Below are 25,615 nucleotides of genomic sequence, written 5' to 3'. Positions count from 1 at the left end.
GTCAGAGGCAGAGACTGCAGTGATGCGTGTATAAGCCAAGGAACAACAAGGATTGAGGGCCAGACCAGAAGCTGGGAAGAGGCAAGGAAGCATTCTCCCAGAGTCTCAGAGGGAGCCAGCCCTGCTGATACTGTTTTTTCCTTTTCTGAGATAGTTATCTCTCTCTTTTATTTTTTTTTTGACTTGTTTTTTTTAAAATTGAGGTACACTAGTTTATAACATTATATAAATTTCAGGTGTACATCATTGTATTTCAGTTTCTGTGTAGACTACATCACATTCACCACCCAAAGATTAATTACCATCCATCACCAGATACATGTGCCCAGTCACCCATTTTGCCCTCCTCCCCCACCCCCTTCCCCTCTGGTAACCACCAATCCAATCTCTGTATCTATCTTGTTGTTGTTGTTGTTATCTTCTACTTAGGAGTGAGATCATATGGTATTTGTCTTGCTCTGTCTGACTTATTTCACTTAGCATAATATCCTCAAGGTCCATCCCTGTTGTCTCAAATGGCAAGATTCCATCTTTTTTTATAGCTGACTGGCATCCTATTATGTATATATACCATGTCTTCTTTATCCATTCATCCCTTGATGGGCACTTAGGTTGTTTCCAATCTTGGCTATTGTGGATAAAGCTGCAGTGAACACAGGGGTGCATACATCTTTACGCATTTGTGTTTTTGTGTTCTTTGGATAAATACGCACCTGCTGATACTTTGATCTTGGACTTCTGGCCTCCAGAATCATGAACGAATAAATTTCTGTTGTTTCAAGCGACAAACAGAAATGGCAAGCAATAGGGTATATTGGAGTATATGAGGAACCCATTTGTCATAAACCTAATTCAGCCTGACTTTGTTTTTCCAAAAGGGCCTGACACGACCGGTGAGCATGCAGTGTATATCCGCTCTATGCATTTCCTACAGCAAGAACAAATGCCCTTAAGACAAAGGTGCAACTTCCCCCACATTGGCATTTCCTTAAGGATAAGCATCTTTCCCTAGGCTAGGAACTGATTGCTGTGCTCACCTGTGACCACCCAGCTGGAGACAACAGACCTGCCACCCTGCTGTGTCCGCCAAGACAGCAGACCTACACCTGCTGTGTCCATCAATCACTGTGCTGACAGAGCAGTCTCGTGACTATTGTAAAAGGGACATTTCAATCATACATGGAACATCCTCTCTGAGGGTATATAACCACTCTGTACACCCACTTCTTTGGTGCCCTTCCTTCCTATGGTCCTCACATTTTGGCTCAGAATAAACTCACCCAAATTTTCATTTATAGATTGGTTATGCATTATTTGCATTGACACAAGGCTGGGTGTAAAGAAGTACCAGTTTTGGTACTTCTTTACAGTAGCCCCAGGAAACTAAAACACTCCCAGAGCACAAACCAGCACACCTCTGCTTCGGGCTTGTTACTTTGTGCGTGGGAACACTCCTCGTCAGAGAATTGACTCAATGGTTCTCTCTCACTGCCTTCAGTCTCTGCTCAAATGCTGTTTCTCAGAGATGACGTTCCTGACCAATGTCATGTAAAATGGCAGTTGATCCCTACCCCCCACACACCCATCACTCTATACCCTCATTACCATGCTATGTTTTCTTCATGGCCAGTATCACTATCATCTGACATAGGATAGATTTATGACAGAGGATGGATTTATGTCTTTGTTTACTGTTGTCTCGTTCCTACCCATCCAGGTCTAGTTTATTCACTCCTTTATCATCAGGGCCAAGAACAGAGCCTGGAACTTCACAGCTGATCAATGACTACCTGTTGAATGAATATATTCATTAGTTCTACTTTCACCTAATATCAGTGCATTAAGCATTGGGATATGTTTATTTATGTGTTCTTTGAAGTTGGCATGTGCCAATGGTTCTTTGATTCTAACTTCCTAAAGGCAGTGGTCCAATCTACTTGTTTCAACAGTGGCTCAGCACAGAGCAACACACAGCATGTGCTTTCAATGCCTGCTATAGCTGATAATAGATTTCAAAATGTAAATGATGAACAATACAGGTAAAGCAGAATACGGACAAACATTCTCTCTATAACACTAGGAGATTGGTTTTACATTCTACTCTTAGGAAGAGATTTCCTTAGTTTATATTTTTGACATATACTAACAATAACCACATTTCTTAATCACTTCCTCTGGTTGGCAGTCTACGTGCATTCTCTCTTCAATGATGCAAATTCCCCTGCCATTTTAAAATCTGGGAGACTGAGGCTCAGAGAGATAAAGAAACTTGCCCAAGATCATGGACCAAGAAAGCAATAGAACAGCCAGCCTGGCTCCAGAGCCCATGCCATAATCTCAATTGTACACTGTCTACTGATGTCTAGTAACTAATATAGGCTCTTTTTCAAGAAACGTGGAACAATTTATAATGAAGGAAAGAGAAGAAATGATTCAAAGCTAATCAACTGAAAAGATGGATAGTACCTTCTCTTGAACTACATGAGGTAGAAAGAAGCAAGAATAAAATAGAAATGATGAAGCACTTTAAGTGTAGTAGGCAGGAACAAGTCTGAATTTTGTTTTTAACATACGGAATGCTTTAAATCAGTCTGAGTAAAATAAAAATTATGGGAGAGGGAGAAAGTATACATTTTTAATACACAGACATCAATTTCTATGTTCTAGTTAGCATCACTAAAGAATGATAATGCCTATTTGGAAAAAAAATTAGTGGAAATGGTGCAAATATATTGAAACTATATGGACATGTTCACAGACACACACACAGACACACATATACACACACAAACTCCAAAGGACTGATATCCTGAAATCTGAGCTCTCTTCCATCAGTTCCAAGTGAGTGTGAGTTAGCCTACATTTTTCTGGAAACTTCAATTTAAAATTCGATGTAGTCATCACTGCAGGAAGCAGGAAACTTTCTCCAACCCCACAAGGCTGGGCTTTCAGCATTTTGTAAGCTCTCTCAGAGGCTGGGGACCGGGCTTTCATGGTGTTTAACACACAGTATTAAATTGCCCTGCTTATGTATTGTCTGTCCAGGAGGTTGTGGATTCCTTAAAGGTAGGATCTATATATATTATTAATATCCATTCCCCTACTAACACAAAATAGGCTGTAGGTAAACTGTTGTTTCCACTAGAACTAAAAATTCCATTTCTTTAAAAACAAGAAATGCTTTATTGGAATTAGGAATGATAAGGCAGTGGGAAGAGGCTTTTTGGGAATTAGGAAAATAAAATAAGTGTTGGTTTCCTAGAGAAATTGTTTTTATCTTTGAACTGCATAAGTTTACCGTACAAGATCTTCAAACACTTTGGTTGCATATTTGATAGCTGAAAAAGAGGGAGTCAGGCCAGAATCTAAATTAAATCTTCATCAGTGGTGGTCACTGGCCATTCCCGTCAGAGAAGTGAACATAAGTCAGTACTTCTCACATGTAACATCAAAGTTTGAGTTTTTAAAAAGGCATGCTATTTAAGTGAGTGGTCCCATGTTTAAAAAAGCACCTTTTAAAATTATTTAAAATTTTTAAATTTAAATTTGTTATTAAATTAATTTAAAACTTTATTAAATTTAATTTATTAATGTATAAGGAAATAAATTAAAATATTATAAAATTTTAAATTTTAAAAATGATCACTCCTTGAGGGCCGGCCTGGTGGTGTAGTGATTAAGATTGTACATTCTGCTTTGGTGGCCCGGGATCGTGGGTTCGGATCCTGGGTGCAGACCTACTGCTCATCAAGCCATGCTGTGGTGGCGTCCCACATACAAAACAGAGGAAGATTGGCACAGATGTTAGCTCAGCAACAATCTTACTCAACAACAACAATAAAATAAATAAAATAAATAAACAAAAGTAATCACTTCTCATCACTTGAAAATGTGCAAATACTTTTTTATCTCCAGGTGACATATTACCTTGAATGCCACCATATAGCTAGCGTGCACCTGCATATATATAAGCTCCTGTTTGTGTATAGTTGTCCAGGTGTGAACATCAGGTGCTCACTTGAATATTAGTGCCTGCTGTAATGTATGCATGAGAAGAAATGGGGGAAAATGCAGGAGGGAGAAGCATAAATAAACTCAAGTCATTATAACCCATGAAAGGCATTTAGTATTATCCCCAAGTCAATGGGATGTTCTTAATATTCTTAACTGAGGAGGAGATCCTGGAAAGAATGAAGAAAAGATTTATGAAAAAGTACTAAAAAGTTATTATCATCTAGGCACCTCCTAAAAGATGCCTGTAGTACATCCACATGAGCAAATTTTCATGTCTAATAACACTCTAGATTATTTAAAGCTCAATTTACTGTGACATTCCCAACAATTTAGGAGACAGCGTAGACAGCAGGCATAGTTCAAATATTACTGACATCCATCCATGCCAATCACACCTCGTTCTTTAAAGCAGGGGACCCACCTACATATCAGATATTCATTAGTAGACGAAAATGAGTTGCACAAACTTGGTGTGTTTGCATCAATGACCCAGACCCTTTTCTCAGGCTTTCTCCTTCCCCCATCCTCCTTAATTTTTCCTCCATGTTTCTCTTCTGATCTCATCTCAGTCTGGCTCTGAACTCTAATTTGTATGATACTCTCATATGCCAATTTTGGATGCCCGCTGGTCTTCAAAGTATTCATAAGTAAATGTTCTACCCCAGATCAGGGAACCCCGTGGATTGCAGACTCTACCTTAGTCACTGGTGGTTGCCAAAATGACCACACCCAGCCTCTCTCCTCAGTTCCACCTCTCTGATTGGAGGGGAACCAGGAGACTGTCTCAAATCCAAGTTCACTAGACCAGGAGGAAGAATGAGGGACAGCACTTTCAAATCAGCTGATTAATGGAAGTGAATTCTCAACTTTGTACCTATAAGAGCTGGCATCATTTAGAACAAAACTGAATTTCTTGGTTTCATTATTTGAAAACTGTACAAAGCACTGTAATAAGGAATGAGAAACACATGATTTATGACTCTCCACATATAGGAGATTTAATTCTGCCTTTTGCTCAATGGTCTACCCATTGTGTGAGCAAAGTCAATACCAATAATGAAATGCAGACTGAAGGGCTAAATCAATTCAATAAAATGCAATAGAAAGACTAGAAGACTGAGTAAATTTGGAAAGGCTAGTGCCTGCAAGATTAGTATTTGGACAACAGGTAATTACAAAAATCAATACCCGTATATGAAAACATGACAGGCAGCCATCCGTCACAAAGGCAGAACCATTACTAAAGCTCTGGGCCCTGAGTTAGGATGAGAGAACAAAATAGGTCTGTGCAAAATCCCTATCAGAGGTTATACATCTGTGTGTGTGTGTCTGTGTGTATGCATATGCTCTCCCCGTGCGACTGAAGGAGAGAGAAAGGCAAGTCCAGATGGCTCATTTTGTATTTCATTTAAGCCTTTTGCACTTTCTCTGTTCCTTTAGCTTTTAGTAACTTCGATCTCACTTTGTCAACCTACATCATCCCGCCTTCTCATCCCAGCCTCCTCAAGGGGAACATTATTATGAGGTCCTGGCAGTGACTAGAGCCTTTAGGAGGTGGAGCAGAGGAAGCAGGTCTATGATACGAGCCACTGCTTTATGTGTGTTGGGAGAATCTGCAAGCACCAAGAGGCAACCTTAAGGGCACCCACAGCAAAATAAAAAACTAAGCACACGTACACACAGACGTATACTACACATATCAGATAAGACAGTAACTTAAGTGTCTTAACTGTGTTCCTGGGCGAAACTGAATATGAAGGAATGAATATGTCACCACTAAGAAGTTTGTGTACATTAAGTCATTGAATCCCAACAAAGACTCTACACTGGAGGTGCCAGCATCTCTATTTTACAGCCAGGAAAAGAGGCCTGAGAGGTCAATCAGCTTGTTCAAGGAGACATAGCTGGTGAGCAGGGAAGCAGCATCGGAAGATACATCTCTCTGACACTGATGAGTGTGCTGGCCATCCTTTCATTCTACCACCTCCTGTCTACTACCGGGCCCTGGGGGTGCTTCTGATGTGGCCACACACAAGTCTCTAGCCCGCTGTTGGGCATCATTGCTATTGACAGGCTTCAAGGCCAATCCATGGATCATGTAGACAGAGCCAGTTAGACTAGTGACTTCAAACTTCCCCAGGCCATGATGTCTGTACTGCCTGACCGCATGACTCCTTGTAATGAAGAGTCTGACTCTGCTTTTTGATGTTTGGCTTCTGACGGCTTTTAAGCCTTACCCTCCCTCTTTCCCTTCTGCCACATCTAAGCAAGCTGATAACAAAGCTCAGGTGCCTCCTCCGTTGGCACCAGTAGGAGCTTCAAACCTTGCAAGCTCCTGGCTGTATGTGAGAACCTCACCTGGCCCCACCCCTAACCACCATAAAATCCTCGAGCCCGTCTTCTTTCCTGCTGTCTCAAGCCATGGTCAGTCCTGCTTTGGAGCCATTCTGCTCACCCTCATAAGCCTCATTACGTGAGTAATCCACCTTCCTACATCCTCTTAGTGTGTGTGGTGTCATCAGTCTTGACATCATAACCAAATTTTGGGTAGGAGTCCATCCTGCTTTTGTGGGGGTACCACAACACTTCTGAATCAACTTTGTGCCAATAATGGAATGAAATGCTTTCACGGCCTTTAGAGAAACCCTCCAAGTTATAATTTTCAAAAAGTGATGGTATGTGATCCCCCTAACCAGAAATCTGTCCTTCATTTTGAATGGCTATTTGTTTTTCTGTTAAAGGCAGAGAATGATCAAGATAATTTCCATTTGGCACAGGAGCCATATAAGTTTATTTTATTTTTAGACCATTTTAATAGTACTTTTTAATTTAAATTTATATTAGATGGACAGTATTTTTCTTTATCTCAGCCTTGGCACTATTGATACTTGGGACTGGATAATTCTTTGTTGTGGGGGCTGCCCTGTGCATTACAGGATGTTTTGCAGCATCCCTGATCACTATCCATTAGATGCTAATGGTACCACCACAATCTTCTCCAGTTGTGATCACCACAAATGTCTCCAGATGTTGTCAACTGTCCCCTAGGAGGCAAAATTACACCTGGCTGGGAACTACTGCTCTATCTTCATTCCACAAAGTAATATGACTTTTCCAACAAGAATGAGCAAGGATCAAGTTCTCTGTGGTCCCAGTGGAAGAGAGACAGAAAATGAGATGAAAAGCCGTTAGGCTATATACATCCTAGTGCAAGCAAGCAAAATCTATAATAAATTGCAATTATATCTTCAAATCTCTTCTTTCCACTCAAACTAATTTAGACTCATCCTCAAAATGGCTTACATGCTATGGAGATGACTCTTTATAGCTTATAAAATCTTTTTTAAAAATTTGATTACTCAGCTGCTTATATGCAAATGCTGGTCTGTTGTCTAAAAATCAGAGGAAGCTGTGCTGACCACTGTGATTTTCCAGAAATATCACATATCACAAGGTATGCATTTTAAAGTATTCCAAAAACACAGAATGTTAACAATTGTTGACATGATGGACATAGATAATAGACTATTTAATGGAACATAGATATCTGTATTATATCCATTGGTAACCTTTTAAAATGGTTCAGAATGCTTGGTTTTAACACAAAGTTGGTTTATTGGCTCAAGTCCCCATCTTATCAATGAGTTTTCCATGAAGGACAGATGATAGCATATACTGACTGTAGTAATCTCGTTGTACTATGAGGAGACAATAAGAGATGCTTTGATTTTCTTTAGGTTTTAGGGGCAGAAATGACTCCAGAGACAGAATTGGGAAGAGGAAGACAAATCACACCAAAAGTACAGCATCTGACAATCTTGCCTCTATTGATACTGGCATGTATCTTTGGTCCTCTATTCCTCAGTGCTCAAACATTAAAAGGATATATGCAAAGGCATGTCAATTAATTAGATGAAAATTGCTTTGTTTCAGTGTCGAATATGGATCTAAATTTTGATAATGTAAGTTTAATTTTCCTATTTCTTTGCCCTTTCAACATTACCCTAAAAATCTAAGTGATGACGAATCTGGCACCAGTCATTTGAAAATCCAAGTACCACTTACCTCGGCTTTAATTTTATTGTCTCCAAAACAGAGGTGTTGTAAATAGGCTGCGGCATTAGACTGGACCGAAGGAAACTGATGCTGCAACATCTGAATCACTTCAGGCAGTTCCGGGTCTCTCCATCCAAACTCTCTGAACAAAAGGAAGGCGGGAGAACATGAGAGAAATCCTGCCACACTGTTGATGGATTTGTTGATGTTGAGGTGTTAACTCATTTGTGAAATGCACTTAAGAGTTTACATGGGATTATTTCACAAATGATTGTTCTGGTTTTCTTGCACATGCACACATTTTAAAAAAGATTTGAAAAGATTTCCTCAAGTAAATGGTTTGTAAGTACATATATGTGTACGTAAACATGTATGTATAGATACATATACACATGTACACGTATATAATCTTAAATGCATCAGCTGAAGTTACATGTTTACGAAGACTATGATAAAAATGACTTAAAATGGCACATGATTTTATTAATGTATACATTTTTCATTTGGACTTAAATGGATAATTTATAAGGTCACATTTAATTCACCATTTCATTGATTCAGGGAGAGCATTGACCTAAATTATCAGACAAGAGAAAATATGACTGGATAAGTCCAATCCAAAATGTTCTAATAGCAGTTGATGTCATCACTTTTATTATTTTTATGATGATTATTATTATCATAAACTCTTCTTTAAAAATAGATTCCCTAAATGGTTCTCTAGGGATGAAAAAATAGCAACAAGACTTTACAAAAGGAAGCCATTTATTTGAAGAGTTAGGTTTATTCACACAGTGTTAATACATTTTATGCATTGTACCTTCTTTTCCTATATCCTCCTTTTTTACATCACAGCTACTCCAAGAAGCTGATAGTTTATTTAATTTTAAGGAATATGCTCCAAGATATCTAAATCCATTCTAAACCATAAGGCTGATGGTACCATTATGCAAATGAATATTCTTTTATGAAATCAATCAGCTCAACCAGCAAGAATACAGAGGGAACAAGGCCAACTGTGTGGATTCTATTCTTGTAGCAGGGAACCAATTTTTAACAGAGAAATAAAAAAGCAACCTCTGAGACTACAGAAAAAAACTTGACCCCATGAGCCACAAAAGGGTACTATTTATTCGAAGGACAGGGTGGAAGAGAAATGAGACAGCTTTGCAACAACCACTCAACTCCTGGAGAAACAACTCAGAAGCATACATCCTACTGATGCCAGGTCAGCGCTGTCAGCTGAGAAGAGGAGTCATGAAAAATGGGAGAGAGAAGGAACAGGCAAAGGTTAAAAGTTTCCTCGTAGATTCTAACCTGCTCTCTTTATCGCTCCTTTATCACAACTGGTGGAGGTTGTCAAGCAAGCCTTGAAACACCCGGTGCTTCCCTCACAGCTACTGAAGACAATACGAAATAGGATTCCTTTGAGTTGGCTTAGTTTTTATTGGAAAGATAAAGCATTCGACTTAATGTGCATTAAGTATTTAATAAATTTCCCTAATATCTTAGGCAGACTCATCCATTTTCAAAAGGACATTATAGTACAGCAATACATTTGCTGCAAAACATACCTAAGTGATTGCTGATAATGGACAAACTATTGAATTCTTCTTGGCTATGTGATCACAGTAGAAAACAATTATGGATTAAAACATGGGAAGCCTGTTTTTCTTTTTAATTTAATTTCCTTTGGTTGCATGATTCTAAACCACCTCTGCAATATCGAGATAGCATAGTCCCTCTTCCTTTAATACCAGCCTCCTAAAATTCTATTCTCTGTACAAATTAAATCAAAATCTACAGAACAGCTGTAAATTAAAATTAGAAGTGTCATGTAAAGACTGGATGGCTATGATGAATTCAGGTGAGCCAATGCTATTGGAAAGTGATTAGTAAAGAATTCATTTCAGCGCATTTTACTAACCGGATGGTAATTGCTCTCTTAGGCTTATACGGCACATATCAAGAACATCTTTGGAACAAAGCTCTAGGGCAACAGTCTGAGGGACTCTGCACACATGCATGCACATGCGTGTGTATGGATGCATACACACACACAGAGCCCAAAGTGAGATAGAACAGACGGACACTCCAAAGAATCACGAATCCAGGAGGGGTCTAAAGTCTTCACTCTGAGGTCAAAAGAAAGGCTGTTATCAGCTTCCCCTGAAATCTCTGGAATCCCAAACATCCCCTCCATTGCCACTAGTGTCCTCCCACGCCTAGTTTCTCACCTCGACCTTGCCGACCATGCTGGTCACCTCCCACCTCACCCCTTTTCCTACTTAAATTATCTAAATATGCAAACATGCAAACCTAACTGTGCTATTATCTTGCTTAAAACCCTCAGCCGTTCCCACTGTCCTTAGGATGAAGACCATTCCCATGGCCCTCTAGGCCTTCCTGGACCTGCCATCTCCTACCTCGCCAGCCTCATGTCACACCACATCCCCCTGGCTATCTGCACTGGTCACACTGGCGGACGGGCAGGCAGTGCTCTCTCCTGCTTCTGTTCCTGCTCCCTGGAATGGTCCTGGACTGGTGGCCTCTCACTCACACTTGGGGTCGTGGATTCTCTGTGGCCTCCTCAGTGAAGCCCTCCTGGATTCCCATCCATGCCGTGCTGAGTCAGTAATGCCACTATTACATCGTGGACTGTGACCGATGACCAGCTCCCTCTCCACTCTGTGGTAAGTTCTGTGAGGCCAGGGCCACAACTCTTTTGGTCATCTTTGTTACCTAGCACATATAACACTTCCTGTACACAACGCCAAGTAAATGTACTTTAAAAGAAAGAAGACATGGAGGAATGAGTGAAGAAAGTGTCCCGGCAGGAAGAGTGTTTCCACAGTTCTACTGGTGGCTACAGGAAAAGCAAGGGTTGTTGCTTTCACCAACTGATCCTTCCTAAATGCTCCCCACTCCCAGACACACACAAAGATGCAGATAAACACAGACACAGACACACAGTCATTCTCCAGGCTACCAGCCTGAGCAGCCTTTTCCATGCTCTATCTTATCACTCCATGGCTTAAATTCTCCAGTGTCTTCCCACTGCACTTTGAAAAACATCCAACTCCTCAATTCTGCACAGGAGGCCCCACAGATGCAGCTGCTGCCTGTTTCTGAGCCTCTCACACCAACCTCCCTGACCTGCTTCCTTCCTCTTGAAAACAGTACTCATGCTCCCACCTCAAGATCTGGTACTTCCAGGAAGGCTTTCCCCTTGGGTCTTTGCATGGGGCTCTCTTGTCTTTACTAGGTCTCAGTTCAAAGGTGTCTGAGGGGATCTCCTTGTAACTTCTAACAAGTCATCTCTACCCTACTGTCCTAGCTTATCCACAGTACTTATGACTATCTGAAGTTCCCTTCTATTGCTTGCATTATTATTATTTATTGTTACCTGTTTCCCCTCAACACACTCTGCCCACTATAAGCTCTATAGGGGAAAGGACGTTCCTCACAGCATGAAAGAAGGCCCGGAGCCACTATGTCCCAATCCTCATTTGGCGCAGTGAAAACCTGTGACGGTAGGGAACTGGGGGGTTGTGGGGGGACTACTCAGGGACAGAGTCAAAGGGGGTGAGAGAGATCAGACAGCCAGATAAGACCAAGGGTAACAGTAAGTTAGTGTGTAAAATGACTCAACTGTCACCCAGCCTAAACCAGCTTTCTAGGAGGGGGTCGGAGGGGGCTGTGTGTCCAGGCAGTTTACTTCCGGTTGTCGTAACTGCCCTTCCTCCAGGACTTGGCCACGGCGGCGGTCACCGTCTCAGAGAATCCCTGCACCTCCAAAGGCTCTCCTCAGTTTCACCAGATAGATGCTAAAGGAGGTCCGCCCCCCAGCAGAAAGTTTGAGGGAATGATTTATATCAAGTCTCTTTTTCTAGAACAGTTTTGTTTCACTTAGATCAGATTCTGTTTAGATTTTTTGCTGCCCATGGAGATGGACTCCAGAGAAACTGTTGGAGGCTTAGAGGAAATAACCTGTCAGTTTCAATTGGGCCAGAATTCAGTATATGGTACGGTTTCTTCACATAAAGTCTTGATCCTTAAGGACAAGCAGTGACTCACAGGCAAAAACGTTCTGGAAAAGACAAATACCAGTGGGAGAACAGCGTGTGTGAAGGTTTGGGGTCGCTCGGGGGGTTGATGTATTTGGGAAAGGTGCACAGTCGGCATGACTGGGGTAAGTCTGTGGACCAGGAGGCTACAGGTAGGAGGGCTGCCTGGGAACGGGCGATGGTGGAGACGGGGCTGGAAAGCAAGTTTGGGATGAGATCACGAAGGGCCTTTCATTCAGATACAAAACAGTCTGGGCCTGGTCTGCGGTCAGTATCGTGAAAAGGAAATCTAAGGAAATTCAGATTTGTTTAGGCTTAAAGAACAGGCAGAAAAATAACCTTAAGTAAGAATGTGAGTGCGTACTAAAAGTCAGTTGTCAAGGTTCCCCATTAACATACTTTAATTCTTTAATCCCTAACTAGCTTTACGTAGTTCACTTTCATTTTACAGAGGAGAAAACTTAGACTTTGAGATGGTAACACACTTGAGTGGTAGAGCCAAAAGAAAACTCTAGCTGTCTGCTTTTGAATAGATAAATTTGACCATGTAACTATGTTGCCTGCTGTAAACCTTGTCTTGAAATAATATCTAAAACAGTGCTATTTTAGACAGTAAGTCTAAAACAGTGTCCCCCAGGGGACATTTGGCAACACCTGAAGACATTTTTGGTTGTCACAACTGGAAGACGTTACTGGCACTCAGCAAGCAGAGGCCAGGGATGCTGCTCAGCATCCTACAACGCATGGGACAGTCCTTCACAACAGAATTCTCTGCTCCGAAATGTCATTAGAGCCCGGGTGGTGAACCTTGGTCTAAACATGGATTGCATTTGATCGTTTCTGTTGAGCAAGCGTGTTACAAATTTTTCACTCTTTGCTTACTGTAGTAGAATGGGCACAGGATTTGGCATTGGAATAATTGGGAAGGAAGTCAGAAAGTGAACACTGGCTTTCTGCTCTTTAGCCTGTAAATACAGGATAGTCCCATAGTGTTTGCTGGCCTTGGTTTCCATGGATCAAATATAGAGAATAATGCCACTTATTTCATGGGATTTCTTTTTAAATGACAACATAATATACATGAAAGCACTTGGTAAACTTTTAACAGCTAGATATATACTAGTAATTGTTACTCTAAGACTGCTATAAGGAATATATATATATATTTAATTTATATAATATTATTTTTAAAAATAACCTTTTACTGATGTGTTTTCAACTGGCTGGTATACTTATTTGAAGGAATGTAAGTGTAAGGAGAGATATTGCCTTAGCTTGTAGTAAGAATTACGTATTAAAATTTGCCATTATGAAATGATTTCCTTTGCCCCAACCCCCTTCAGAGACCGAGTGCTCCAGCAGGCAAACTTCTTTGGATGCAGTCAGAGCGGGTTCAAATCCTGCTCCACCATGGCCTTTCTCTGCATTCTGGGGCTCCTCCTGTGTCTTGTCTGCTGCTGAATCTCCACTGGCTGGTATGTGAGGTGTTCTCAGAGTATATGTTCAGTGAGTCCATCTGTTATACTGAGATAATAATTCCTACCTTGGAGTATTGTTGCAAGGATTAGAAATAATACACATGAAGCCCTTAGAGCAATGTCTGGCACACAGTGTGGGCCTTCAAGAAATGTCAGGTATCATATACAACTATATAAAACATATATAACTGAAGACAACCATCTATGATTTCCTACAGAAGCCCAACTCATAACTCTCATTTGTTACTGGGCTTCTCTTTAGAAATGTTAATGGAACTGGAGAATATGCAAATGTAACCTTTTCTCCATTAAAACTTGTCACACAGACCAACAATATTGTGACTAAATCTTCACTCTTATAGGCACTATCTGAGTTGTTAAAATTACAACGTGCTCAGCACAGGGCTAAATAGCAAACAGTTTGAACTTCGTCACTATGTTATGCTGGCACGGAAACCTAAGAGTTGATTTACTGTCACAACATTTTATCAACTTTATTTCTCACTGAAAAGAGCCCCAGGACCACCAGAGCCTTCAGGAATCCAATATTTGATTTTCAGCACAGTTTTACCTCAGAGGGATATTGCCTACTTTGACTGCTACCTCAATTTCCATTGGAGGCAGGGTTGCATGAACATTTTTTAAATATGAAAATCTCAATCATTTATAAGCTTTTGAACTCCAACTAAAAGTTTTAAAGACTATATTGGCTTTAATTTTTACATCCAGAGCCATGAGGTGGCCTGTCTTGTGTTTGATTTGGTCTTGTTGATAGGGCTATGGGGGTGCAGAGGGGGTGGTCATAAGAAAGTTACATAGAAGGATTCTTTTTTTAATGACAAAATGGAGAATTTTAATTCTTGTTGACCAATAAGAACTTATCCAATGATAAACACGCAGGAGCATTAATGTCTTAATCCTCATTCATGGATAGTTCGTAACTCAAACAAAAAGCTTCCCTATATGGCTAATCGCATTTAAAAAAAAATATTGCTTTTATATAAACAGTCGCACTAGAATTACGACTATCTAGAGAGCAAGTTCAATTGTTACAGTTTTTAAAAGAAATGGCTTTCTCTAAGCTTTACATTTTGAGAAGATGTAATTCCCAAAACTGTATCATAAGCAATAACAATTTTTCCTCTAGGACCTCTGGGGGCAGCATGGCCCTATGACATCTTGATGATAGTCCAGTGAACCTGATTTCAGACTCCTGGCCTTCAGAACTATAAGACAATAAATACGCATTGTTTAATTTATTCTAGTAGCCACAGAAAACAAATGCAGAGGCCCATCTGACCACAAGATATGGCCCTTTTAAGCTTGGAAGAGACCACCTCATTGGGGCAAGGAGGTAGAGGAAGCTTCTTGGAATATTCCAAGAGGCACCACCTCCAATTCATGCCTCCGGGAGTCCTCTCTGTGACGTCTGATGATCAGGTAGACTCCTCTATTAATTTACTCTGACTTCCCAACCACCTCTTGCTGATCTATTTGCACCTGCAACTTCTCTGACCTTAGGCTTAGCTCAGTAAGGCCTAGGAGCCTTCTCTTCTCACTATATTCCCGCAGCCTGCCCGACTGCCTGCTTCATCTTAGGATTCAGTCATGAACCATTCACTCCTCCAGCCAGTGTTCACTGAGTGGCCACCGTGCGTCTAGCCATTGGGGATATGGTATTGAACAGAGCAAAGGTCCCTCTCCTTGGGGAAATTGCTTTCCAACAGTAACTGGCAATTAATCATTAAAAGAGTAAAACATATTATTTGTCAGTGATAAGTGTGTATTGGGTTGAATAGTGTCGCCCCCAAATTCATGTCCACTTGGAACCTCAGAATGTAACCTTATTTGAAATAGGGTCTTTGCAGGTGTAGTTTAGGATCCAGATGAGATTTTACTGGATTAGGGTGGGCCTTAAATCCAACAAGAGTATCCTCATGAGAGAAAGAAAAGGACCCAGAGACACAGAGAGAAGAAGGCAATGTAAAGATGGAGGCAGAGATTGGAGTGATGTGGCAACAAGCCATGGGATGCCAAGGATTGCTGTAACACCAGAAGCCAGGGGATTGGCATGGGATGGTTTCTCCTTCAGGGTCTCTGGAAGGAATCAACTGTGCCGTTACTTTGATTTCAGACTTCCGATCTCCTGAACTCTTAGAGATTAAATTTTTGTTGTTTTAAGACATCTAGTTTGTGGTACTTTGTTATGGCAGCCACAGGAAACTGATACAAATGTGATGGGAAAAATAAAGCAGAAGAGACACAGGCAACACCTGTGTGTGTGCGTGTGTGTGTGTGTGTGTGTGTGTGTGTGGTGTGAGTAGGGGGGTTATTATTGTAAATGCAGTGGCCATGGAAGACCTCCCTGAGAAAGTGACCGTGCAGCAGAGCCCTAAAGGTGGTGTTGGGTGGAGAGAATGTTCTAGAAATGGAGAACAGTGGCAAAATCCTGAGGCAGGAGTGTGTCTGACATGTCAGGCAAGAGGTTAGAAGGACAATGGGTGAAGTGGAGTGAGTCCCAGGGACCATGTTAAGAGAGGCCACATGGGCCCAGATGACAGGATTTGTCAGCCATGGCAGGCCTTATGCTTCTGCTCTGAGAGGTACGGGAGCCATCAGAATGTTGTGATCTGATTCACATTTTTAAAGAATCACTTTGACGGTGGTTACATGGTATACATCTGACAAAACTCATACACTGTAGGCCTAAACTGATGCATTTATCGTATATAAATTATACCTTGATAAAGCTGAGTTTACAAAAGGGATCCCTCTGGCTGTGGTGTTGAGAACAGACTCTAGGGTGTGGGATGGAACAGGGGATGGTGAGCAAAGTCCTGCAGGGATCCTGGTGGGAATGGTGGCGGCTCAGCAGATGGTGCTGAGAAGCAGAGGGACTCTCACGCATTTTGAAGGCAGAGCCAGAAGCATTCCCTGATGGGTTGCATATGAAGTGTGCAGGCGAGAGATGCTCAGTGAATTCTTCTGATAAGGCCCCTCTGCTTCTCCTCTCACCCAATGTTCTATGTTAACTGGTGACTCCTGTTGCTTCATCTCTCAGGTCCAGCCTGGGGCTGGTGGGGTGCACTGGTCAGGCTAGGAGCCCCCTGGGGGGACTGGAATCTATTATTTCAGAATAAGGAGGAACAATGTCAACTAACAAGTTTTCTACTGGCTGCTGGAGTAGAGAGAGAGAAACAGTAAAACAATGAGAAAATTCATTATTTCTGGACCTTTATGGGTACTGGGTGCCTGAAATAAATCTTAGCCAAACAATGGGCTTCTTCTCTGAATTCAGTTTATTAGGAGTTGAGGGGGGAAAATAAGCCAAAATTTATGCTACTATTTATCATTTTTAATCACATGTAAAGTACCAGTGAATTTCCACTTCCAATGAAGACCTAAATATTCTAACAGACCATTAGATTACAAAGAATATTATTGATTATACTGCAATATCTATGCAGTATCAATTAACTTTAAATACTATTTACTTATTAATACAACTAGACTTTTTCAATAAAAATATGCTCCAGAATGAAAACTTAACTTCATACACATAAGCATTTAGTTGCCCTGGAAATCCTACCAGTCTCTGTTTGGTAATAATAGCCCCAGGGAAAAAACAACAAATTAGTATCCATAAATTTTTCCTTGTAAGCCATAAGGACTTAATGGAAAATGTTTATACTCTACGACAACATACCTGTTTTAAAATTAACAGCCCATGATGCTTCTTAGAAAATCACCTGCACCTGTGAACCTCCAGTGTGAACAAGAGGGAAAGGATTTGATGCCCAATATTTAGGTTAGGGGTCAAGATTCAAGTGCGTTTAATCAACAGTTTTTACCCTGTTGATATCAGAAGAAGATGAGGATTTTGCCTCAGGACTAGGTTAAGAATTCGAGAAAAAGCCACAAAGGACTTGATCACCTTTGAGAGGTTTTATTATACATTTTTATACGTATATTTATGTGCGTGTGTCTATATACATATACTATATATATATATATATATATACTTATATACATATTAAAGGGAACTTCATATTAAATAATAGAGGAAGATTGGCCCTGAGTTAACATCTGTTGCCAATCTTCCTCTTTTTGCTTGAGGAAGAGTGTCCCTGAGCTAATATCTGTGGCAATATCCCCCTATTTTTTGTATGTGGGATGCCGCCACAGCATGGCTTGATGCGTGTTGCATTGGTCCATAACTCGTATCTGAATCTGTGAAACCTGGGTTGCCAAAGCAGAGTGTGTGAACTTAACCACTATGCCATGGGGCAGGCCCCTGAAATATCAATGATTCCTTTAATGAAAACTTCTGAAGTTATGACAGAAGCCACAGTTATATAGATAGATGCATCCTAAATGCAAGAATACCATCTCTTAAGATTCCACAGTAGGCTACACGTTTCTGGAAGTGAGAACCTGTCCCATGGCACCTGTCATGGTGTCTTTACAACGTAAGCTGTGAGCACATTCCTGAGGGCTGATTGCTAACCAGAGTCCAGTGTTGGCTCTAGCAATGACTTAAGGACATCTGTTGCTGATTTTAGTCCTGCAAATGTTTGGCAGCATGTTGCACATATACAATTTCATCTTCGTCACCTTAGTTCTCCAAAGAATCACCACTCAATTGATTTCAGATAACACTGAACAAAGACACTTCCTTTAAAGGAAATCTTAATAGAATCTAACAAAATTTGGTCCAGAAAGGTACTAAGTGGGGCCGGCCCAGTGGCGCAGTGGTTAAGTTCACACGTTCTGCTTCTTGGTGGCCCGGGTTTTGTTGGTTTGGATCCCAGGTGCGGACATGGCACCGCTTGGCACGCCATGCTGTGGTAGGCGTCCCACACATAAAGTAGAGGAAGATGGACGTGGATGTTAGCTCAGGGCCAGTCTTCCTCAGCAAAAAGAGGAGGATTGGCAGTAGTTAGCTCAGGGCTAATCTTCCTCAAAAAAAAAAAAAAGAAAGGTACCAAGTGCGAAAGGTGTTTGAAGATATTCTTAAAAATGAGGCAACAAAGTGTGTGAGAATAGCACCCATGCGTTGTCTCCTCCAGGAGTATCTGGGAGGGTTTTAATGGATCAGGAAAAGTTCTGGGTCCTGGGGATGTGAACATTGAGTCCTGAATTCAAACTACTTAGACTTAGAGGAGGAAACAGATCATAAATAGGAAATGACCATACACTGAGTAAGAGACAGTCTTCAAAAAGTGCTAGAGCTGCATTTAAAGCCCATCTAACTGACTTCTTTCCTGTTGGATAGTGCTGGATTCAAATCAATGTAAAAGATGGCAGAAATAATTATTACTAACAATAATAATAACTGTGCTATCGTGAATACTCAAAATAATGGCTCATAATTTCCAGAATTTTTACATATGCATTTCTATTTGATTTTCTTTACATTTTAGAACTGGAGGGCACCTTTGCCAGGATTTCCCACCCTTGTTGTATAGACTGGGAAACTCAGGTCAGACAGTTTAGTGACTTGACCAAGCTCATGAGTAAGTTAGTGCATGGAACCTGGTGGCCACTGTCAAGATTCGACGCTTATGCAACGTTACATCTAGCCAAGATATCTCATCCATCAGTCTGTTCTGCAATGCACTCAATCTCTAGTTCGAAACATAGGTTCTTGCCTCTGGATTACAGTGGGTAATAATGTCGGAGCAAAATTATCTAGCAGAAAAAGCATGTTATCTAAGAAGGAAGACAATATTTATTCTTACGGTTTCATGGATTAATTTCCTGATGGACACAGGGTCATGCGGTGTAAGGGGGTGATATTCAGGAAGAGAAAACTTCAAAAAACAAGTTGCCAGGGGCCAGCCCGGTGGTGCAGTGGTTAAATTCACACATTCCACTTTGGGGGTCTAGGGTTTGCCAGTTCGGATCCCAGGTACAGACCTATGCACCGATTGTCAAGCCATGCTGTGGCAGGCGTCCCACATATAAAGTAGAGGAAGATAGGCACGGATAGTAGCTCAGGGCCAGTCTTCCTTAGCACAAAGTGGAGGATTGGCAGCAGATGTTAGCTCAGGGCTAATTTTCCTCAAAAGAAACAAGTTGCCAGCCATGTCCATGCTATCCAGCCAAAACAAACAGGATCACCTCTGTGACTGAACAAAGTTGGGCTTATCGCTCCTAACAAGAAGAAAGAACCCACAGCATGGGACTTTGACACATTTCAATAAAATGCTGTTAGAACAGACTAGGACTGGGGCTTGTGTTAGGTCCTTTGGTGCAGATTCAAGGGAGCAGGGCTTTGTTCTGGATTGGTTGCTGCCAGGACATAGGGGAAATTCTGTTACTGAGTATCTTAAAGATTCTTATCTAGAAGAAGGGAGGAATAGAGCAGGATTCAAACCATGATGCGTGAAGAAACAGCAGTCAGCCCAATTAGCCAAGATAGGTGGCTGTTGTCATCGGTGTTGTGGTTTGGATAACATGCATGTTTTGTCTGTTCAGACAGGATTACAGAGGGGTCTTGATTCTGTCTTGATTCATCGTGTTCAGAGTGGCCTTGTGTGATGTTGACATCCTGTGAAATTATTTACTCTTAAAAGAAGAACACCAAGGCCTAGCTGTGGATGCCTGTCTAGCTCTTGGCTGCCAGGGGCTGCTCTCTCTTGGCCACGAGGCCTGGGACTGCCAAATGAGATCTAAGGAGTCACAGAAAGGGAAGGGAAGGCGCCCAAGACCAGCGTTCCTTTCTGAAGCTGGCTGCCTCTGCAGAAGTATTATTCTGGGGGTTAAAATGGTGTTCTTAAGCTCTATCAACATGACACCAAAACTACACGTGAAAAGGAAAGGAAAGAAAAGATAAGAAACCAGTTGCTCTGTCTCCATGAAGCCACACGTTAACTCTTTTTGTATCACTGACTGGTTATTCTGCAATCATGTAGATAGCAAGTCTGACATTTAAATATAACTACTGATGAATGATTTCGTGGATTCTGTCTCTCAGCTTTTCTGATGTTGTTACACGCAATGCGTCAGGAATGGGAGGAAAGGTGCTGCTGTTTAGTGGCTAGAAAAGGAAACAAAAAACAAACCATAGACATTTAGTTACGTCTATAGTTACTCGTGCCCACCCAAAAAACACACTTATCTAGGTCTCTTATTTCACTCTGCCCTAAAGACATTCTAAAGTAGTTATGAATACTTTGGGTACACTCTTACTATTACAAAAAAAGAACTAAGTGTCCAAGTGGCCATTCACAATTCTCTCTCATTACTAGACTAAATGGAAAGGAATTCCATCCATAGGTATTTTTTAACCATATTTTACAGCACTTTTCCTATAAAGCTATTCATTTACCTCCATTTCTGGTGTCTGGATGTTTCTAAATTTTAAGCTGTAGAGGATATATTCACCCTTCATTTTGAGTAAAATAACTAACAATGGATATTTATTAGTAGTCCTTCAGATCATGGGCAAAAGGAGTATGGACGGGCCAGCTGTATATCATTATACTGGAAGAGTCCATGTCTGTGCAACTGAATATATTAGCCAGCTTCTTTTTAAAGTGCCATAATAAAAAAAGAACGTATTTGTTTCAAGAGAATAGTGTTTAATTACCTTTAATTTCTGCCCATTGATAAACTCTTAGACCAGGCTTCTATTACCTCTGTGTCTGCCTAACTCTGGGCAGAATGACTGTGATTAACTTGAAAACTAATTTAAAAGTTTGCAATGAGTTTAAAGATATTTTCTGTTATTGCTCCCATAGACCTTTATAATTTAAAACTGGGTTGATGGGTGGGCAGGGCAGATGAAATAGGTTTGATTACAGGAAAAAAGAGTAAGTGGCAGATAAACATAGTTTTATTTATGCAAATAATAAAAGCATACAGTGTTTGTTTAATCTTTTTCATTAATTAGGAATTGCAGCTTCTTCATGAAGTATTTACTCACTAGAAAAATGTGGTTTTATGTTTCATCTCCATAGCAGGGAACTGAAGCCAAAGGGAAACAAATAACTTGGATCTTTAAGGATATGGATGTAGGGGCCAGCCCTGTGGCCTAGTGGTTAAGTTTGGCACACTTTGCTTTGGTGGCCCTGGTTTGCAGGTTTGGATCCTGGGCATGGAGACCTACACCATTCATCAGTCATGCTGTGGGAGTGACCCACATGTAAATAGAGGAAGACTGGCATTAATGTTAGCTCAGGGCTAGTCTTCCTCAGCAAAAAAAAAAAAAAAAAAAAAGAAGAAGAAAAAAGAATACTGATGTAATATTTAATGGTACAAATTGATTTTTAAAAACTCAAATAGTTTTTTCCTCTGTGAGAAGTGACTGAAGGCAATAAATGGGCAGAGCTTGAGTGTATATAACTGCAGAGGTTCCCAAACGTTCTTGGCTCAGAGGGCCCTTTGTGTCTGTAAGTTTTTCATGGTGTCCCTGGGCAAAAGAAACACCTGACACTTTCATTTACTAAGTAGTTAGGGGGTAGTATTAGCTATGTCCTAACAAGTTAGTGCCTCTTGGGCACTACCCAACCTCTCAAACTTTGGAATCAGATATTGTCGCCTTCATTTCCTCTCATATTGAATTTCACATGGTTCTCACTTTTTATGATAGAAACCTCTAAAAATCTAGATTTGCAAAGTTATGACATCATCAAAAGGAATGTGACAATTGAATTTTGAAACTGAACTAACTCGAGCTCATGTTTCTCTCGGTGTCCAAGAGATGTTGTTGTGTTTCTCTCAAAAACTTAAACTATCCTGAGGAGCCCCTCTTTGCTGTGTCCCCCCGGGGCACCTTGGAACACAGTTTGGGAACAGTAGTAAATGAGTGGTCCTTCCAATACTTATGACCTAAACCTAAATAAAGAATTTTCACACAATGAACAATTATTTCAGGAAGGGGGGATGATGCGTATAGGAATAGTAAGTTTATCTTGTAAGATTTAAAATTAGAATTTCAACTAAGTGACACAGTGGATAAGTTCAGTGAACGTAAATGCTTGTCATTTGGGAAAATATTCTTACTCATTCGTAACAATTTCTCCTTTTGTAAATGTTTTATTTTGTGACTTTTAAAGACCTAAGTCATGGCATTCCTTAACAGTTCTCTATGTATTTAAAAGATGCTTACAACCGAATTTGGGGAAGTTACCAACATTTGAAATTGCCTTCCCTTTTTTTATCTTAGTAAGAGTACGGTACAATGGAATCATGCAATGCTCATGACAAAAATATCACTTTAGTGGCAGTGGTATTACTGAAAACACATCATATTAGATTCGCATGCTCTTATAATGCTGTTGAAGTTTTCATTCTTGCACTTGATTTTGAGGAACCTCCCTCATACCCATTTCCTGCCCTTTCTCCAGAGTCTCTCTCTATTGAGCTCTATGGACTTAGATTGAGAATAAGAAATCACATGAGGGACACGGGACTCACAGAAAGCAAATGAGTTCAGTGGCGTGAAAACTCTGCTCTCAAGGGATAAAGGGGCACATATATGTGGTGACAGAGAAAAATTAGACTATAGGTGGTGAGCACAATGCAGTCTATACAGACACTGATAAATAATAATGTACATCCGAAATTTCACAATTTATAAACCATTATGACCTCAATAAAATAATTTAAAAAACAAAACAAAACTCTGCTCTCAGGTGAATGTAACAGGCAATCTTTCTAGATCTGCCTAGAGTGATCAGAAATTGTATGGAGATAATACTTTATTATCCACTACCTCTAGAGATAGTTACAGACTCAATAATCAGAGAGAATATCTCCTTACATAACACGACTTTACAATAAGCACCGATATGACTTTGTTCCTACAAGTAGAAGTCAAGGGAGAAAGAGCTCACATTTATTGAGCACGTCCTGCTCTAGACGTGCTAGGTTCTAGGTGCTTACTCACTTCACACCCACCACATTCCCATCAGGGCAGTACCATTAATGTCCCCATGCTATAGATGTAGCAACTGCAGCACAGAGGGCCTCAGCAACTGGCCTGCAGTCCCAGAGACAATCAAGTGATGGAGCCAGAATTCAAACCCAGAAGGACTCGCTTCAGAGCCCACACTCTTAACCAGGAGGCTACACTGTCTGATCAAACATTTTTCATTATTATTTTTACTAACAACTAGAAGTTAGAATGCATGTATATCTCTCAGAAATTTTACTAGCATAAGGTAAAAATTCATCTAATTTAGGACTAATACCATGTCTATTATGATTTTGCAATGGCAATTGCTTTCTCTGTTTAAATCAAGACTCATACAATTTTAAAATTATCAATAACTCACGCAAAGACAATTTCATGTCACTGACTTTTATAAAGCAATCACATTATTTATCTATTCATTTATTTTGTAAGACTGTCGCTGAGCTAACATCTGTGCCAATCTTCCTCTATTTTGTATGTGCAATGCCACCACAGCCTGGCTTGATGAATGATGTGTAGGTCCAGGCCCAGGATCAGAACCCGTGAACCCTGGGCCACTGAAGCGGAGCATTCGAACTTAACCACTATGCCACTGGGATGGCCCCACAACAACATTATCTTTAAACAAGCATCTCTGTTATGCTTCCTCCATTTATAACTTCAGGCAATCTCACTCTAAGGATTCCAGGACCCAGAGTCAGGTGATGGAGCAGAGAATGAAAGGTCTTACTTGGAGAAAGATCAGTGCTCTCAACCAGTTCTTACATATTATCCTTTTCTTTTCTTCCATGATCTGGTCTTTAAATTTTACTTAGCTCCACAGTGGGCCCATTCCTCCAAATTCCTTCCAAATTTGTTAAGCTCTGCATTTCTCTGGCTTTTGCAAGCCACATGGGATTCATTCAACTAACGACTATGATGTCAAATACAATAGATCGTCCACATAGCTACATCCATAAAGAGTCACGCTATTTGTGGTGCAATAAATGACACCTTCCAGATATAGTACATTTTCCTAATTTGTATTATTCTATTAACCTTAGTGTTTTCCTGTTTTAAATCTTCCATAAGGGATTTGCTATGCCAATCAAAATCAGCTGGTTGGAATTCAAAACAGGTATCTTTAAGCAGGATCTGATATAGAATGCTTATCTTTTTGTACCCTCAGTGTATTCATTTATTTATATTAATTTAGTTGGTGTAATAGATTACCTTGTCCCAAAACTAGTTAGTATTTTCTATTAAAATCCACTATGATGATCAATAAAATGCTTTCTATTGAGTGGACATTCAGAAAATGACTGTCTAAATCAAATAACCTAAAATCTTGACTAGATTTTAAAAATTTACATAAATCATCCCAATTTTAGTATACTCAGCTTAGTAGAGTGATAGGCCTTGGTAGTTGCTCAATAAATGTTAGCAGTCAATTAAATTTTCTTCCCAACAACTCTGTGAGTAGGGTCTATGGTTATCTTTACTTTATAGATGAGGAGATTGAGGTTCAGAGAGCTTAAGAGACTTGCCCAAAGTTGGTAAAAAGAAGCCCTAAGAGTCACCCTCGGCGTCAATCAGTCCATACCCTATGTTCGCTGCGTGAAACAGAGCCCACCCCATCCATGGCTGTGGTTCTCAGGGATGGTTAAGGAAGCAGGAATTTGTCTGGGCACAAAGGAGGAATTTAGTCATAGGCAGTGCAAAGAACACCATTGCTATTTTGCACTATAGAATTGAGCACAATCAAATTTTCTGGTGCTCTTCAGGGAGCATTTGACTTCCATTTGAATAAGCATCAGAGATGCAGGCCATGCATGCACGTAAAGAAGCATCAGAGGCGAGGGCTCAAAGAACGCTTTCTTCCACTAGGTCATAGGAAATGCACATTCTCTCGTGTTAGGAGAGCATGGTAGATTCATTCTACCGCAGTGCAGTAAAAAAAAGAAAGTAGAAGATTTGGCCTAGATTTTTCTTAAGTGTAAATAGAAGTGAGTAAGATCTACAAAATATTTCTCTGAGTTGAGGGAAGCAGGTGTCATCTTCCTCTGCAGATTTGGAAATACTAGGATTGATTAAAATAT

The 25,615-nt window shown here is 40.5% G+C and overlaps 1 protein-coding gene across 12 annotated transcripts in view; it reads right to left on the bottom strand.

The window, feature by feature from the left end:
* The window catches only part of CTNND2 (catenin delta 2), an 883,391-nt gene that overhangs the window by 241,649 nt on the left and 616,127 nt on the right, over positions 1 to 25,615 (bottom strand). For all 12 annotated transcript variants that reach the window (XM_070587191.1, XM_070587196.1, XM_070587195.1 and 9 more), the window contains one exon: positions 8,080 to 8,212. In XM_070587191.1, the coding sequence (XP_070443292.1) occupies positions 8,080 to 8,212 (133 nt within the window). The remainder of the gene's footprint in view (positions 1 to 8,079; positions 8,213 to 25,615) is intronic.

Source organism: Equus przewalskii, chromosome 20, assembly GCF_037783145.1.
Source record: "Equus przewalskii isolate Varuska chromosome 20, EquPr2, whole genome shotgun sequence".
Classification (NCBI taxonomy): domain Eukaryota; kingdom Metazoa; phylum Chordata; class Mammalia; order Perissodactyla; family Equidae; genus Equus; species Equus przewalskii.
This window is presented reverse-complemented; position numbering and strand designations above follow the sequence as displayed.